This window comes from Olea europaea, chromosome 20 (genome assembly GCF_002742605.1).
Source record: "Olea europaea var. sylvestris chromosome 20, O_europaea_v1, whole genome shotgun sequence".
NCBI classification, from domain to species: domain Eukaryota; kingdom Viridiplantae; phylum Streptophyta; class Magnoliopsida; order Lamiales; family Oleaceae; genus Olea; species Olea europaea.
This window is the reverse complement of record NC_036256.1, coordinates 15540308-15557722: the sequence shown is the minus strand read 5'-3', so window position 1 is coordinate 15557722 and position 17415 is coordinate 15540308. Positions and strand designations below refer to the sequence as shown.

Sequence of the window (17415 nt, the reverse complement as noted above, 5' to 3'; positions counted from 1 at the left end):
TTTGATATTTTATTGAAAATCAAACAAAGTGCCGAGTGATCAGCAAAGTGGAGCATTCATGTCTTGTCTTGTTTGATTTTACTTTTTCATGTTTTTACTAATTAATTTATTTCCTTTCAACAATTAGTCAAACCACTTTTTATTGTAAAAGAAAAATGTAACATTAGTGTTAGACTACAAAATTTTTTTGGCGTTAGATTAGGTGCATTATATTTGTGTTTTGTTTGGTAGTATTTAGTAAACATTATCAAGAAACATAAATTAAAATTTCGTTATCTGTCAAATTCAATTCAATATATTGCCAAACGTATTGTTAGTGGTTGAGTGACAATATAGGAGAAGAGAGCAAAATGAACAATGAGGGCATTAACAAGAGTAATGCTGCAATTTGATAAATTTTGTTTGCGTTTTCATAATATATATGTGCCACCAAGTAGAGGTAAAGAGAAGGAAGATTTAGATTGAGAAGTCAAGATAGCTTAGGGTCCATTTGACAAAATTTTTGAATAGCTTAGGGTCCATTTGACAAAATTTTTGAAAAGTCAAAAACTATTTTTTAGATTGAGAAGCTATTTTTGAATATGTTTAAATAATTTTTTAAAAATACTTTTTCTGACTTAAAAAGCTTTTAGACAAATTTAACTTTTTTACAAGAAACAAAAGTAAAAGCAAATGTCGAATCAAATGGATTCTTAGTAGACTTATAGATTCGAATTAGTAGAAAATATTAGGGCCTATTTGATTGCAAAGATGAAATTTGAGTGAAAAGAAAATAAATTCCAGGAAACTGAATTGCTTAGAAATTATTTTCTTGGGAATTATAAATTATTGTGTTTGATTGGTATAATTTTTTACGTGGAAAAATGTTGAAATAAAAATATTTTTTTGAGTTAATTTGACTTTGTTTTATATGAAAATTATCAATTAAAGTGATACATTGTATTGGTATTGGGGATGAAATTTGTTTTCATTGCCCAAAAAAATTAAGAAAATCATTTATCTTTTGGTGTTCGTTTGACTTTTCCAATTAAAAGAAAATATTTTTTACAATAATTCTTAGAAGTTGTTTCCACTGCCAACCAAAAATAAAAAATAAAAAACTGGAATTTACTTGCCCACCATTCCTTCAAAGGACCATGCTAGAAGTACAAAACCAACTACAAAAAATTTGAAAAACTCGACACTTGGCGGCCCCCTGTTGGAGGGGTGGTTGGCTCCACAGTCTCCCCTCCAACAGGGGGCCGCCAAGTGTCGAGTTTGTCAAACTTTTAGTAGATTATTTTGTACACGTATATTAATCCTCCTTCAAATCAAGGAAATTAGGTGCGTGAGAGGGCAAGAAAGAATTCACTTTCCATGGAAATTCTTTACGATCAAACACTCACAATTGGCCAAGATGGAAATTAATTTTCATTTTCCATGGAAAGTGATGTCTATCAAATGGAGCCTTAGACTAAAATTATTATAGTTTTTTTTTTTTGTATGATTTTCTAATATCTAGTTTTTTAAATTTCTTAATTGACATAGAAATTAACTGAATTGAGGCAAGGAGAAAAAAAATATAGTCAACCTCAAATTATTGGACCATTAAGAATCGTGTTACAAACAATGTTTGTAAAACTGGATCGGACCTACCGGTTCAACCGGTAAAATTGGGAATCGGACCAAAATCCGTTCCGGTTATATTAAATTAACCGATTATATAATAAATGGTCAAATAATCGGAAACTCAGTCAAATAAACCAAAAATCGGGAACCAGTTACGGTTTTGGACCAGTTTTCACAACTTTTTTTTTTTAATAAAAAAAATTATATAATAAAAAGGTTACCTTAAAGATGGAAACCCATATACTCACTTCTTCACCTATGGAGCTCTTTTATAACTATTTCTTGAATCCCATAGTTGATAAACTTCCAATGTGAGATTGACAAAATTTAATAAAACACACTTTCAATACACTTTCAATATGGAATTGAAAAACTTCAATAAAGAACACTTTTTTTTTTTCAATATTATTTATGGCTACATGGTGTATGATTACACAATTAAATTACTCAATTTTTGTAGATTGATAAACATTTTTTTAATCTTACAAATTATTTAGTAAAATTGAAATGAGTTTTTAAGTGATTTAAAAATAAAAAATATTAAAATTTATATTAAAAACATACATTTGACATATTAGTATTTATTTTGAATTGATGGTGTAAAAATTTAATTATATATTGTTGTGAAAATAAAATTTAAATGTTTATAAATATTTATTTATCACCTCCGGTTCGACCCCTATTCGACACCGATTGAACCTTTTGACTTTCGACCCTTTCTGTTTATCGGGTCGATGCTCGGACCACGTTTTAAAACATTGGTTACAAACGCTTCAAAAGAATTTTCATGTCTAATTTTTTGACAAGGGGGAAAAAAAAGTCAGCAAGAATTGAAACATATTATTTGGGAACAACTTCAAGGAGAAAATCAATTGTAAACAAAATTTTAACCAAGATATGAACAAAATTTAATATACATTTATGACGTTTGAAAATGCATAAAAAAAATAGCTCAAACTATTGAAACATTTGTACGAGGGTAAAAGGAAACAGGAAATCTTTCTAAAATATATTAAAAATTTTATTTATAATTTATTTCATAAATAAGTATTAAACATACCTCAATTACTTTTACAAATAACGATTCTCGCAACTAATCATAATTATTTATTATTATTATTATTTTTTATGACGGGAGAACCTGCAATCGCTACTCTTCGGATGCACACTGAGTAAACTCTTGGACTGACGCGATAGCCTGCAAACCACGCCAACCAAGTATACCACACTAGGCAAATCCGGTACGACCGACTCGACCGAGAAAGTGTTGGTAGGAGGAATCGAATTCCTCCACGCTTACCTACTCCTTCAACTCGACAACTTCATGAGGGTTAACTAATCATAATTGTTATGACAACAAGACGGTTGACCTCGTCTAAAATGTTGAACTAACAAATCCTTTGACTTGCTTAGCCATATTTTTCAATTTCTTTTATATTCATACGCCTTTTTCGATTTATTTATTTTTGTCATTTTTTATTTACTATGAAATATGGACATCTTTTGTTTTTAATTTCTTTACCTATTTGTTCAAACCGAACAGCTCTAAGGGATTGTTTGATAAGACTTTTAATTAAAAATTTAATAGATTTTGATATTAATTAAATGTATTGTTAAAAAGTTGATAAATATTATGGTACCCAATAAATATGTGATTACAGTTAATTATTGACTAAGAACTCAACTTTTAAACTTCATGAAACAAGCACAGAAAAATGAAGACTTGAGTATAGATTCTTATTTTCTTAGTTTGTTAGTTCATGAACATCACTTCCATTGGACTTAAAAGAGACTTAAAAGTTCAACATTTAAATTATTCGTCTAATTTTTTTTTTAAACGTACAAAAGATGCGCACTCACATGGTAACCACTTTGTTCGGCGGATAAATCTACTTGTACATAATTTTTTGGAAAGTTCTACTTGTACATAATTATTGTACATAATAGTGTCTATAATGTGATGTGGCAATCATCCGATTATTGATGTGCAAATATGAAATTTGAATTAAAGGTTGGATTCAGTATTACGTGTAATTATGGATATCATTATATAGACAATTATATACATATAATACTTTCCTAATTTTTTGTACATAAAAATGTCCATAAAGATGTCCACACCATCACATGGGGTGGAGCCTTTAATAAAAAAAAAAAAAAAAAGGTTGAACCCCAACCTTAGGGGCCCCCACCTACCCTATCCTGGGCCATCGTGGAGGAGGTAAATCGCAGAATGTGCCTCCCAGGAGCCAGGGTGGAGAGCATATGGATAGGCCAAGGCTACTAACCCATATGGTAACTCTCGCTTGCAACAAAGCCAATTCCACCTTGTAGGGAATCGAACTCTGCACACTGCCGTGCTAAACCCTATCCGCCTTCCCCTTTGTCACTGGGAGATATGCCCTGAAGACAGGGTGGAGCCTTTAATGTTTGTATATAAAGGTGTTCACACTCTCGAAGCATAACCCTTGTCGGGTACATGTCATTGTAATACTTCTCTTGCGCTTGCACACAAATCCCCATCCCCCCTTTTTTTGCTCTCTGTCTCTAATATTCTTCATGCCTTCCCTCCACTCAATTCCTCCACCACACCTCACAGAACCACCGCTTGTTAAGGTGGGCTGCGATTTCGTGATATTATCTCTTGATCAGGTTCTGTGAAAAAATCAAAGATGGCTTATGCTGCGGTAATATATCTCAGTCGGATTCTGGAGCAGATGTCAAATCCTCATCTACAACAACATCAGACTCCTCTTCAGGACCAACAAATTAAATCTCTCCAGGAGAAGTTGAATTTCACACTAGATTTTCTGGATGATTCTTTGCATAGAAGGAGCGAGGAAATACAAATTTTGGAGAGGAAAATTCGAGATGCAGCGTGCGAAGCTGCAGATATCTTCGAATTATATATATCAAAGAATTTTGGTCAGGAAGATTTACAAGAAAGACAAATCAGAGACCAAACTTTTTGTGAAAAATATGAGATAGTAGCAGATGAAATTGATTCCATTAAGACAAAAGCAGCTAAGCTTACGGAATTGTGGGGCGCAACAGATCTGTACCAGAGCCAGAGGACTTCTTTTCCAACCGGTCCATCGAGACTTGCTTCAAGCGGCAGGAATGATATGGTCGGGTTTCGTGAAGATGTGAATCAAATAATTGATCGACTTACTGGAAATCAAGTTACTCTCCAAGTCATCTCCGTAACTGGCATGGGAGGTATTGGCAAGACCACACTTGCTAGAAATGTTTACAATGATACACGTATTAAAGACCATTTTTACACTCGTGCCTGGGTATCAATTTCTCAAGAATATCGTGAGCAAGAAGTTTTGCTGAACCTTCTGGATTCCATGGAACTGCTCAGTGCTAAAATGCGTCAAGAGAACAGTACTGCAAAATTAAAAGATTATCTACATAAAAGTTTAATAGGTATGATGTATCTTGTTGTCCTGGATGATGTTTGGACTAAAGAGGCTTGGGGTTCTTTGAGAAGGATATTTCCAGAAGAACGGAATGGAAGCCGGATCATGTTGACAACACGCCTGTCGAGTGTGATTGACTCCCCTCACTCTCCCCATCGTATGCAATTTCTAAATGAGACTGACAGTTGGAATCTACTTTGTCGGAACGTGTTTGGGGAATATTCTTGCCCTCTTGAACTGGAGGAAGCTGGAAAGGAGATTGCTGAGAATTGCAAAGGACTTCCACTTTCCCTTGTGGTGATTGGCGGCCACCTTTCCAAAGCCAACAAGACGAAAGATCACTGGGAATATGTTGCACAAAATGTCAAGTCAGTTATAAATTCAACAGATGCAAACTGCACAGAAATACTATCTTTAAGTTACGATTACTTGCCTCATTATCTCAGAGCATGCTTTCTCTATATGGGAGTTTTTCCAGAAGATGATGAAATCCGTGTCTCCAAACTCAACAAGTTATGGGTTGCAGAGGGATTTCTAAAACCAGTCAGAGGTAAAACATTGGAAGAAGTGGCAGAGGAATGTTTGGGAGATCTAATTTCCAGAAATCTTATTATGATTGGTAAGAAGAGTCCTGTAGGAAAGATAAAAACCTGTGGCATCCATGATATGTTAAGGGACCTATGCTTAAAGAAAGCTCAGGACGAGAAGTTCATTCATGTCAGAGATAAAGATGACATTTTTGCTGAAAGCATAAAGTATTCACATCGCCTGTGTATTCATCCAGATATTCTTCACGAGGAATTCAAATGTTACCAGTCCATGGGATCCTTGCCATCAGTCCATTCTATTTTAATTTCCAGTTTTCCAGAATTTTCATTTTCTGAAGGCTACCCTAAAGCCCTAGACGAAAGCCAGAATAATGAATTATTTGATGGAAAACTTTTTCCACTGCTCAGGGTATTGGATCTTAAAGAACATGTAGAGGGTTTCCCATTTGGAGAAATAAAATTAGTTCATTCAAGGTACCTTGCTTTCCCCTGTTATGGGGAAGTTTTCTTGCCTAAAACATTACCTGATTTTCTTGGGCATCTACAGACCTTAATTGTAGCTAATAACGATGTACAATTACCAGAGGAGATATGGAGGATGACACAATTAAGGCATCTCCTGTTCGGGAAGTGTTATTTGCCATGCCCTACTAGATCACCAATAGCTGGGGAGAATTTTGTTCTGGAAAACCTTTTAACACTTTCGAAAGTGAGTAGTTCCAGCTGCACCAAGGAGATCTTTGAAAGAGTTCCAAATCTAAACAAGTTAGGAATTTTGAATGGCAAGTACGATACGATTTCTCTAGGTATTCTGGTTAATCTTCCTCGACTTGAGACCTTGAAAATTAGAAGTGTAGATGAACGTGTTAGAGTTCCTATAAATTTTATTTTCCCGCCAAATATCAAAAAGTTAACTTTAAAGAGTTGCAAAATTGGTTGGAAACACATGACTGTTGTTGGTTCAATGCCCAACCTTGAAGTTCTCAAACTGCTAGAGAATACCTGGCATGGATGGGAGTCAGAATGGGAGCCAACCGAAGGAGAATTTTGCAAACTAAAATTTCTGCTACTTAGAACTTATTTTCTAGAGCAATGGAGAGCCAATAACACTAACTTCACAAGCCTTGAGTGCCTAATGCTTAGGGGCTGTTTCAGACTAAAGGAGATCCCTCGTAGTATTGGGGATATACTAACTCTTCAAATCATTGACTTGGATGATGCTAGCCCTTCAGCTGTGACTTCGGCAAAGCAGATACAAGAAGAACAAGAGGAGTTTGGAAATGATATTCAAGTTCGTGTCAAGTTCAACCGTCCACAGGTAAAAGTGATTCCTTGAGCAGTACTTACTGTTGCTTGTAACGGATCATTTCTCTATCTCAAGAATATCTACAGATCTTTATAATGAAATTTTAGCAAGCATGACCATTTTTTGTTCATTCTTGCTACTTTAATGGGATTTTGTAAATTTATTATCATACCGAAGTTCGAGAAGTCCATATCTTTTTCATATTCTCCATAAATATATCCAAAAGGTTCCCTAGCATGCTCCATCGCCCTTGAACAGAAAGGTGATGCCTCCGCTCTGACCTCATAACTCAGCAACTGCTGGCTTCAGCAAGCATGACTTGAACTGCAGTTTCTATATGATAATTTCACCACATTTTAGTTACAGAAATATAAAAGCAAGACACAAATCCTCTCTTAGAAACCAAATTTGAAAGAAAAATGTGTCTTTTTGCATAATGAAATAGTTATTGCAAGTGAGTAATTACGTGGGACAAATTTAATTGAGTAGAACTAGTATATAGAAACTTTTATGTAAACTTCATTGTTAATTTCTTCCAATTGCAACAGAGCGAGGATTTGGATGCTGAATTAATAGCTAATCTTGAGTCAAATGACAACAAATTGCAATTCAACGCCTGTTCTCGGCTAAGCAGAGGTAATCAATTAATTTACTTTTCATGAAGCCAATTCATTTGATATAAATGTTATTACTGTTTTGCTTTTTTCTTTTATATCTCTGATTCCATCTGCTTTCAATTAATTTGTTTCCAAAGGCATGAATCCACCATCGAAGGGATTAATATCTAGAATTGTTCCTCGACTCCTCAAGTTTCTTGATAGAGATGATTACCCGCAGCTTCAGGTTTAAATTTGTGCTTCTAATTGCTTCTCTTGTTTATCTCATGTGTTTCAATTGCTAAATAAATTGAGCTATTCATTTTCTTAGCTCGCGGCAGTGGGGGCTATAGGAGATATTTCATTTCGTTCATCTAAGAACATCCTGATTGACCAGGGCGCAGTTCCCATTATGGTGAGCCTTCTTAGTTCTCCCTGGGTTGAACTTCGCAAAAAGGTAGGTGTTATGTTGTGTTGTGATTTTATCGCAAGTGTAAGATGTCAGTCAAATAAGTAATAAAGTGGTCTTAAGAATCTTTTCACGAGGACCGCTTGATTAAAATAATGAAAAATGTAACAAATAGACTATTTACGGTTCTAAAAGGATTCACGAGTTCGCCATTATTATCTTTCTAATATCAATTACCAAATCCCTGCAATTGTTAATTATGCTTGCTTGGTCGAATTCTTCTAAAGCAATTTATTTCCTCCTTTCAAGTTCAAATCAATTCTATTGAATTAAGTAAACTCATGTCTCTACGTAATTCCCAATGTGCTTTAATCAAAAGCATTCAATCATCAAAGAATTTAATTAATAATACACAGTTAGTAAAAGTGTATCTCTCCTATCTGAATTTTGAATTTTATTACATGATCTAAAAGAATAACCCATCTTTCGATTCCTTTCTGTTCATAAATCATTGAATCGGTGATCAATGTAATTCAAAGTCGTACAAAAGAAATAAGAAGAAAACACTAAGATCATTTAAAAATCAACACATGATAACTAAAATTAAGATTTAAAATTTGGTTACAAAATTTATTGTAAGTATTAATTTAATTACACATCATGGAAGAAGAGACATACAAGAAAGAAATAAAGTAAGTTTGAAAACTTTTCACCAAGAATTGTCTTCTTCCACACCAAATCTTGAAAACCTATTTTTCCCTTTAACCTTTCTCTAATTTTTGGCTTTAGGAACATTGTTTCCCTTATTTTTGAAAATAAAAATAAAAATAAAAAAATAAGGTCCTTATATAATGGTAAAAATGCTTTGAGAATTGTGCCTCTAAAAGACAAAACGGATCAAGAAAAGTAGAAACAGCAAAAACTTTGTCCAATCGGACTAGTTCTAACAACAATGTAACCATTTTTGAAGCTTTCATTATTATTTTTCACTTTTCAACATTAAATTGTAAACCAAGTTTTTGAACTTTTAGACCTTTTCATTTTGATCTTCCAACTTTTTATCTCATCAATTTTGGTCCTTAATTTCACAATTTAACATGTCCAAGTTAGTCCCTTAATTTTCGTATGTTGCACTTTGGTCTCTATATCAACATTTTTGTCTGATTTTGATCCTTTTCACTCCAATTCTTCAATATTTGATCTCACAATTTTCAAAAGCTTCCAGATTGTTTCCAGACCTCAACAAACTTCCGTAAGTAGTCTTTCTCAAGTTCCAGAAGTGTGCAAATTAGTCTCCAAACGTCATATAAGTTGAAATTCACTTTAGAAACCTGCAACATTCCTTCTATTTCTCTTTTAATGCTCATTATTGATCCTATGAGCAATCCGGTTAATCTTCATTTGCTCCAAATCAACTATAAATTAGCTAAAAACCTTCCTTTTTTTGTACGAATGCTTTCTAATTGGTTTTTACCTACAATTATATCATATCTTCACTAAATTATGTAGGAATTCACTCAAATATAAATTACGTTTCAAGTTTAAGTATCACGTATAAGGGTGCATAAACACCTTATCACTTTGTAAATGTTGAAGGATTACAATCAAATCAAGAATCATACAAAATACACACCCGCACCAAAAAAGAATAAAAACCAATATGCTGGAGTAATGCTATGGATCACCATTTATGATCATCAGTGAATCTAGACTATAGATAACATTAAATTATAGGTTCAATTAAATGGGTCATGTAGACCGATGATGAACACTATTCAACACATAGCATTATTCCATGTGTTGACATAACGTCCACAGAGCTGGAAGATGAACTCAATCTGCACTATAGTACTATCGCTACAGTTTACAAGTTAATGACACATAGAAGAGATACGCTCAGTGGGAAACTCCACTCGTAATCTGGAATCTCTTTCCAAATTGAAGCAATTTCATATTAGCTCAAGAAAAAGTACCTGAAACAAAAAGAAAAAGCTCTCTGAATATGAAGTGGAGAAAACCAGTCTCTGAATCTGAAGTGGAGAAAACCAGAGGAATGCAAATTTATATAAATTGATTAAAACCTAACCTTCCCAACTAGAGTTGAAACAGTGACGGCCAACACCCATGTGTCAAGTTGCAGATCCGGGATGAAAAACTGTCTTTTAAGTAGTGCCAAAAATGACATTGTTCCATGGCTGCTTTTAAGTTTTCTTCAGTCGAGTAGGGGCAATTTCTTTTAACAATAAATGACATAACAGCATCCCTATGTTAGGGATATGCTCGTCCAACTTTTTACAAATTGATAAAGACTAATAAGAACTTTGAATTTTATATTGTGGCTGCTTTTGACTCTATGTCCAACTTTTTAATTTAGGCACTTGAGGTGTTGGGAAATATTGCCCGTAATTCAGCAAATTCTCGTGACCTTATCCTTAGTTATGGAGTGTTAATGCACTTATTGGCACAATTTAATGATAAAACAAATCTAACCATCATGAGAAAAGCAACGCGGACATTGTCAGATCTTTGTACGGGACGGCCTCAGTCAGAGCAGGTTTGTCTTCTAATTGGTTTTTTGTTCGGTTTTAAAGAATATCAATAATGCTGGACCTTTATATATTTAACCAATTCCTTCTGAATATTACTGAGCAGGTGAAATCTGCCATCCTACCTCTTTCTCAGCTGATTCATGAACACGATGAAACGGTCGTTGAGAATGCATGCAGCGCACTATTCAATCTAACTTGTGGGAAAAAGGATATAAAACAAGCTGTGATTGATGCTGGTGTTTTCCCTCGTTTGTTTGAGCTTCTAAAGTTAGTGAAAAAATACCATTTGATACAGTTCCCCCCCTTTTTGTTAAAGTTTTTGCTTTGCTTTTGCTTATTGAACTTCATACCGTGCTTATTTGGTTTAGTGGTTTGCAGATCACATAATTCGGCTTATGCCCTGCAAACCATTGATAATATTATTTCATACGTAGATGATACCCAGATTCAGGTATCAGCTGACTCTCTTGCTTAACCTTAATTAGAAAACTTCCTTTGGAGCACATTAATTTGTTATGTGATATGTTCACCTTTCCAATGGTAGTCCATAAAATGTCTACTGTAATTCACAACCAACTCTTGTTTACTTGTTTCATATAAAAGATGTATATGGTAGGCTATTTTGTCTTTTAGCAGTTCCGATGATCTACATTCTTAGCAGTCATTGTGTATTGCTTGATCATTCATGGTTCAGATATATTCATTTTGCACATACAGTCTTTGTTGCTTCTATTGCTAAATAATCATTAGAAGAACGGCTTCAGTACTTATTGTTTTTGTCATATTCATGATCCATATATGTTCAGTTTTATTGCAATGCTTATATACGTTTGAAGCGCATAGCATCACTAGGAATCCAAAAAATGTACAAAATTCAAAAGTTACTATTTGAAACTCATTAGTTGAATTTGCAAATGCCAAGTCTGTGGCTTCAAGTATCATCTTTGACCAATTTTTAACCCTTATAATCTTTGACCAATTTTTAAGAGCTCTAATAAGAAGTTCAATGCTAACCCTGTACTTAAAGACGTCAAGCTGTGTTTACCTTTTTTTTCAAACTTGCTTCTATTGAATGATTTCCAGGTAATCATTGATGATGGGGCTCTTTGTTGCCTGTGTGAAATGTTGACATCACTCAGTATAATTGTCCCGGAGTCCACTTGTTATATCATTTCAAATATCATTGGACGGACTAAGGATCATATTCAGGTATGTAAATTACTATAGAATAGTTTTTGCCTTTGTGGTATTACTCTATGCATTCATAGTTAATGCTTTTAGATAAGTATCAATTGGAGAAGGAGGAGGAATGATGTTAGAGGAAAGAAGTTTTTAGTTTCCACCTGTCAATTATTGTTTTGAGCATCAAGATTGATGATTTTTCTCTTGCCGTCCTTCAAATTTTTTTCTCATTTTAGTAACTCTGTTTTGATGAATTTGACATTTGTTCTGTTCTTGTTTGTAATTTGAAGTCTTCCATTAAATCCGTTTATCTTATAAAATTAAGATGCCGAGGAGATGCCATCTTATTACTGTTGGAATTTAAGAGTATATAAGATGATTAAAATGTGTGAACTGGAAAAAATCTTCAATAAGTGCATCGATTGGGTGCAACTCTTCAAGTGCATAACAAAGAGTCATGACCTTTGATAAAGGTGCGATCTAGACCATCAATCTTGAAATTGTGATATCTAAGAGTTAAAATTAATTGTGCCAAGAGATATGACCATTCGAAGAGATATATGAAAGTCTATAAATTGAAGTATTGGACCCTCTTAATTCCATTTTCTTCAATTCATTTCTAATTCTTTCCTTATCCAAATTATGTCAAGATATTTTTCTAATTATTTTTTGAGTTTCGTGTTCAATATAAAGTATTCTATATCTTCCATTCTAGAAGAGTATAGTCAAGTGTTGGTTCACCCGACAAAATATATTTTACTATATTAATTTTAAAAGAAACATTGTATCTTAGAAGACAAACGTTCATTTGATCCTATTAGCACCAGTGCAAAGGGAGAAATCCGTCTTAAGGAGATTTGCATTCGCATGTCTTGCTTTATTTTATTTCCTTCTAATTTCTGCTATTTTTTAAAATTTCAGTGAGTCGTCATTTTACTTTTTTTTTCATGTGGTAAGTCAAAATATTATTCGATAATTTGGATGTCAATAGCAACTTAAATCATGCATGTGAATATAATTATGCACCAATTTATCGAATAATCTTAAGATGGATTTTCATGTTAATCTATATACTGATGGTCAAAACCAGTTTATGTGGATCCACCGTTTTAGTTTGTGTTTGCTTTTTACTATGTTATTCGTGGACTAATATTTCATATTACTTGATTACTTTATTATGCATTATTGGGTTTAGAGAAAGTGAACGTGTTAATCATATAGTGTGCACAACTCCTTTAAAATTATTCGTGCACTAATATTTCATATTACTTGATTACTTTATTATGCATTATTGGGTTTAGAGAAAGTGAATGTGGGTGTTTTGGATTATGTGGCATAATTTTAAAGGAGTTGTGCACACTATATGATTAATTTCATATGTATCCTAAAGTTGTGGGATAGCATTTCTCCGTATTATTGTGTGTTTCACACATTTTTTTGACTCATCCAGCGTGGTGTAACTCATGATCTCAATTTTGGTCTATGTGATGAATGTGATCATATATGTATGCCCAATTAAACTTGGGTGAGGCTGCATTTTATTTTTTTTTAAGCTGACTTTCCACTTTTATTTTGTGAATTGAAATTCTTAAATATGATAATGAATGGGCTTTTATATGAAATTGACATTCCTAGTCATTTCATATGCTCACTAAACGTAGAATAAAATTGTTTATGAGGTAGATAAACATAATTATCGATATGATCGAACTTTATATGCATACTTAGATGAATATTATATTGCTAAGTTGAGTCTTATCCAGAATTGTGGAGGCATGATTGTTATTTGTATAATATTATCAATTAAAGTTTGAACGCACCCCTGAACTTTAGGGTAGCATTGCTTCATTCGAATTAGAATTTGGAATATTTAAAATGATAAATTGCCCTGTAGTGAATACATTTTTAAAATTAAGATGTGCTGTGCAATGTTGAAAATTGGATATTCAACGCAAGAATTCAAAATCGACTAATAATTTTGTTTTACTATTGAGAGTGGAGTTGTTTCTTGAAAATCCTCAATACAATGTGAAATTGAAAGAAAATAGAGCTTTCAATAAAATTAGAAGGAAGCACGATGCCTTTAAAGATTTTGGAAGAATTTTCTAATTTGTGACAATTTGTGCTTGCCATATCATTTGTTTGAGATAGCTAGCTACCAATATGCTGGCATAGAATGTCGTGTATAATGGTAAGTTTTGATATATAAACCGTAGGCATAATATCATTTGGCAGTTACTCTTGAATGGAATAATACCGATTGTTTTACCGGAAAATAAACTCCCGAATTCATTTATAAAGAGGTTATCTAGAGAGTGAATAATTTGCGCATCGAGGAAAAGGGGTATAAAGGCTACATTAGTGTTCAGTTTAATGGAAACCTAACTTGGCGATGGGAGGTCCCATGGACTAGGTTCAATAGGAAAACTAGCTATGATTGACTCGATGAAAAGCATTTCGAAGATTTAACTCCTTCCCATTTCTATGATGCAAATAAGTGTTGCCTACCAAATATTGGTTAGGATAATTCATGATTTTAATGATGATTGTATCTTGCAAACAGTACAAGTGAAGTATTATAATGTACTCTAATATCACCTATGTGAGTGTGAACTTGGCTAGTTCCATGAGGATTTTACTTGTCCAAATTCTTTAACGAACTTGTAGAACCAAGAAGGTTTAGGACCAAAATAATGAACACAATAGAGAATCAAAGTTTGATATGAGATATAATTTGTTCGATCTATTGTTTAGACTTACAATAATGGTCAAAACATTGCATTTACTTATTAGTCAAGTGAGTTCGATAGATTTTTACTAGGGTAGATTCAAAGCAAAAGTTACTGATCCTAATGTGATATATTTCAGGTACACTTTTCTTCATCTTTCTTGTTCTGAGTTGATTTCTTCCATTCATGTGGGGGACTGACTGGTTGGAATTTAAAGGTATATAAAAAGATAAAAATGTGTAAATTGAAAAAAATCTCCAATAAGTGCATCGTTTGGGTGAGACTCTTCAAGTGCCACATATGCATAACAAGGAGTAATGACCTTTGATAAAGATACAACCTAGACCACCAATCTTGAAATGGTGAGATTTAATGGTTAAATAATTTGTGCAAAAAGATGTGACCATTCGAAGAAATACATGAAATCTATAAATTGGATCCTCTTAATTTCATTTTCTTCAATCCGAATCTATTTCAAATAATTCATTTCTAATTCTTTCCTCCAAATTATATCAAATTAATTTTCTAATTAATTTTTGAGTTTTCTGTTCGATATTGAGTATTCAATATCTTCCATTTTAGAAGAATATACTAAAGTGTTCATTCGTCCGATAATTATTATTATGCTATATTAATTTTTTTTTTATGATCATGGGTGTTTAAGCCAGTTTATACACATCTCGACTAATCTCAAGGGGCCCTGAAGTTTACAGCTGGGTACTCACTTTAGTGGCTCTAAGGGAACTTGAACTAGTGACCATCGGGGAGTAAACCCAATACTTGACCACTGAGGTACCCCTCAGAATTAATATTAATAGGGTGAGAGAGGCTTGAACTCTCGACCTCAGTATCACTCTTTTGCATTATGCTATATTAGTTTTGAAAGAACTATTTTATATTGGGAGATAGACATTCATTTGATCCTATTAGCACCAGTGTAGGGGACGAAATTCATTTTAATGAGATTTCCATAGCCATGCCTCGCTTTATTTTATCTTCTTCAAATTTCTGCATTTTCCTAAATGTTAGTAAATTTTCATTTTAATTATTTTTCATGCGCCTATCTTGATTTTGGTAAGGCAAAATATTATTCGATAATTTGCATGTCAATAGCAAACACAATCATGCATGTATTATAGTGAGTGGAATATAATGCACCAATTTATCCAACAAATACACAGGCTGTGATTGAGGCTGGTATTATTTCACATCTTGTCCCACTGCTTCAAGATGCTGATTTTTTTAATGTTGCTGTTGAGGTTATCTATAATGCCACGACAAGGGAACTAATGAGCAAATCAAGTAAATTCTTCATAGCTATTGTCATATTCTCGTAGCTTATTGTGCATTTAGTTTGAGTATTAATACCTCATCTTTGTGGCAGGTTCCTGGTGCACGAGGGTTGTATAGAGCCAATGTGCGAGCTTCTAGTTAATCCCAAAGAAGCACATGTCATAAAAATCTGCTTGGAAGGCCTAGAGAACATTTTGAAGGTTGGAGAAGTTGAGAAGAACCAAGGTAACACTGAAGATGTGAATGTCTTTGCTCAGATGATTGTTGATGCTGGGGGTCTACAGAAGATTAAGCATCTCCAGACACATGACAAAAGTAAAATATGCGAAAAGGCCAAGAAGATACTTGAAACATATTGGTAGGAAGAGGACGATGAGTGATGCAGGACATATTGGGAAAAATGTACTAGTAGAGGGAAAATATCATAATTTCGGATTGGGTCCATAAGATCATTCTGAAAAGAGAACGATGCGAGGAACATGAATTTTTGGCCATTCGAGTTCGTTTAGGACTCGAAAAATGAATTTTTAAAGTTTTGGCGCTATATTTGTGATTTCTTTTATTTTTTGTTTTTTTATTATTATTATTTTTTTTCCAATTTTAGTTTGTCTAAACTTTGTTTTCATTACTTTTAGTTGTTTTTTTCATGTAAACCCTTATAAATAAGGGTTAGTTCATTTGTTTTTCATTATAAAAAATTTGGTGGATTTCGAATTTCATATTCTTAAGGACTTCGCTTGAATTCCTTTTTTGCGCTGCATCAAAGAATAGCTGTTTTCTGGTCATGCTCCACAATGTGGAGTTATTTGTTGCGAAGTAACTGATCTTTTCTTTCGTTTTCTGCCATAAATTTGAAGGCATGTTTGGTACACGCTAATGGATTGGAGCACACGACTCAATGGATAACATTTTGAACTCTTTTTTATTTTTTAAAAACATCTGCCCCCCAAAATCTGGACATGGTCTTCAAGTGATCCATCAAGGCGAAAGAAATGTTCAAGCTACAATAGGAAAATATTTAGCGAGTGTTTTTATGAATTTGGAGTCAATAACATCTCATGTAAATTTACCCATGAAACATTCATTTGGAAAAAATTTCGTCCAATTGATACAAACCGTTTGAACTTTGGAAAAGGACAAAGATAAGCTAAACAATTTAGAATCGAAGATATTAACAAAGCACTTGAAAAACAAATGGTGGACATGAAATGTAGATATAATTACGTGGTACTTTTCAAGAATAAGGGGTGGGGAATTTTATTTGGAATTACACTAATCGTACAAGAATCAAACCGAATAGCTGTTCTAGTTTGAAGCCTAAATAACGTGATGGAACATCTAATAGATAATATCACATAAAATAAGAAAATCTAAAAATGATAAAATCATATCTAATATGAGCTAAGTGGTCTGTATAAGAGAGTAGTGGATCAACTTATTATTTAAACAGTGGACTTTACATTGAATGGACCGTGAGGTGGACTTTCTGATTTTCTAATATTATTTTGACTTTTTTTAGCTTATTAGTACGTTTTCAATAGAAATTTATTGATAAAAACATTATATAATATAAACATCTTAAATAATATTTTAAATTTGATTATACCAATACCAATTGGGATAGTCGGGCGATGGCCATGTTCTCGTCCTCACCAGGAGACAAATTGTTGGCGTGAGTTGTCAATTAGAAAGAAATCAATGGAGATTGAGGCCATTTAGGATGGACCTTAAATGGAAAATCCTTTCCTTCAAGAGCTATCCAAAATTGGG

The 17415-nt window shown here is 33.3% G+C and overlaps 1 protein-coding gene across 4 annotated transcripts; it reads left to right on the top strand.

Moving 5' to 3' along the window:
• Positions 1-4078: 4078 nt before the first annotated feature.
• Positions 4079-16189, top strand: LOC111369793 (putative late blight resistance protein homolog R1B-14). 4 transcript variants are annotated; one of them, XM_022991444.1, is made up of 10 exons: positions 4081-6899; positions 7436-7523; positions 7642-7730; positions 7815-7898; positions 10267-10446; positions 10545-10708; positions 10820-10892; positions 11525-11650; positions 15534-15654; positions 15737-16189. In XM_022991444.1, exons 1-10 carry the CDS (start codon positions 4281-4283, stop codon positions 15760-15762), a joined length of 3570 nt encoding a protein of 1189 aa, XP_022847212.1. In that variant the 5' UTR covers positions 4081-4280; the 3' UTR covers positions 15763-16189. The 4 variants fall into 4 exon arrangements, with proteins under 4 accessions (XP_022847214.1, XP_022847213.1, XP_022847212.1 ...); XM_022991442.1 differs by having other exon boundaries at positions 7815-7940; XM_022991445.1 differs by lacking the exon at positions 11525-11650 and having other exon boundaries at positions 4080-6899; positions 7815-7940.
• The last annotated feature ends 1226 nt before the right edge of the window (positions 16190-17415 follow it).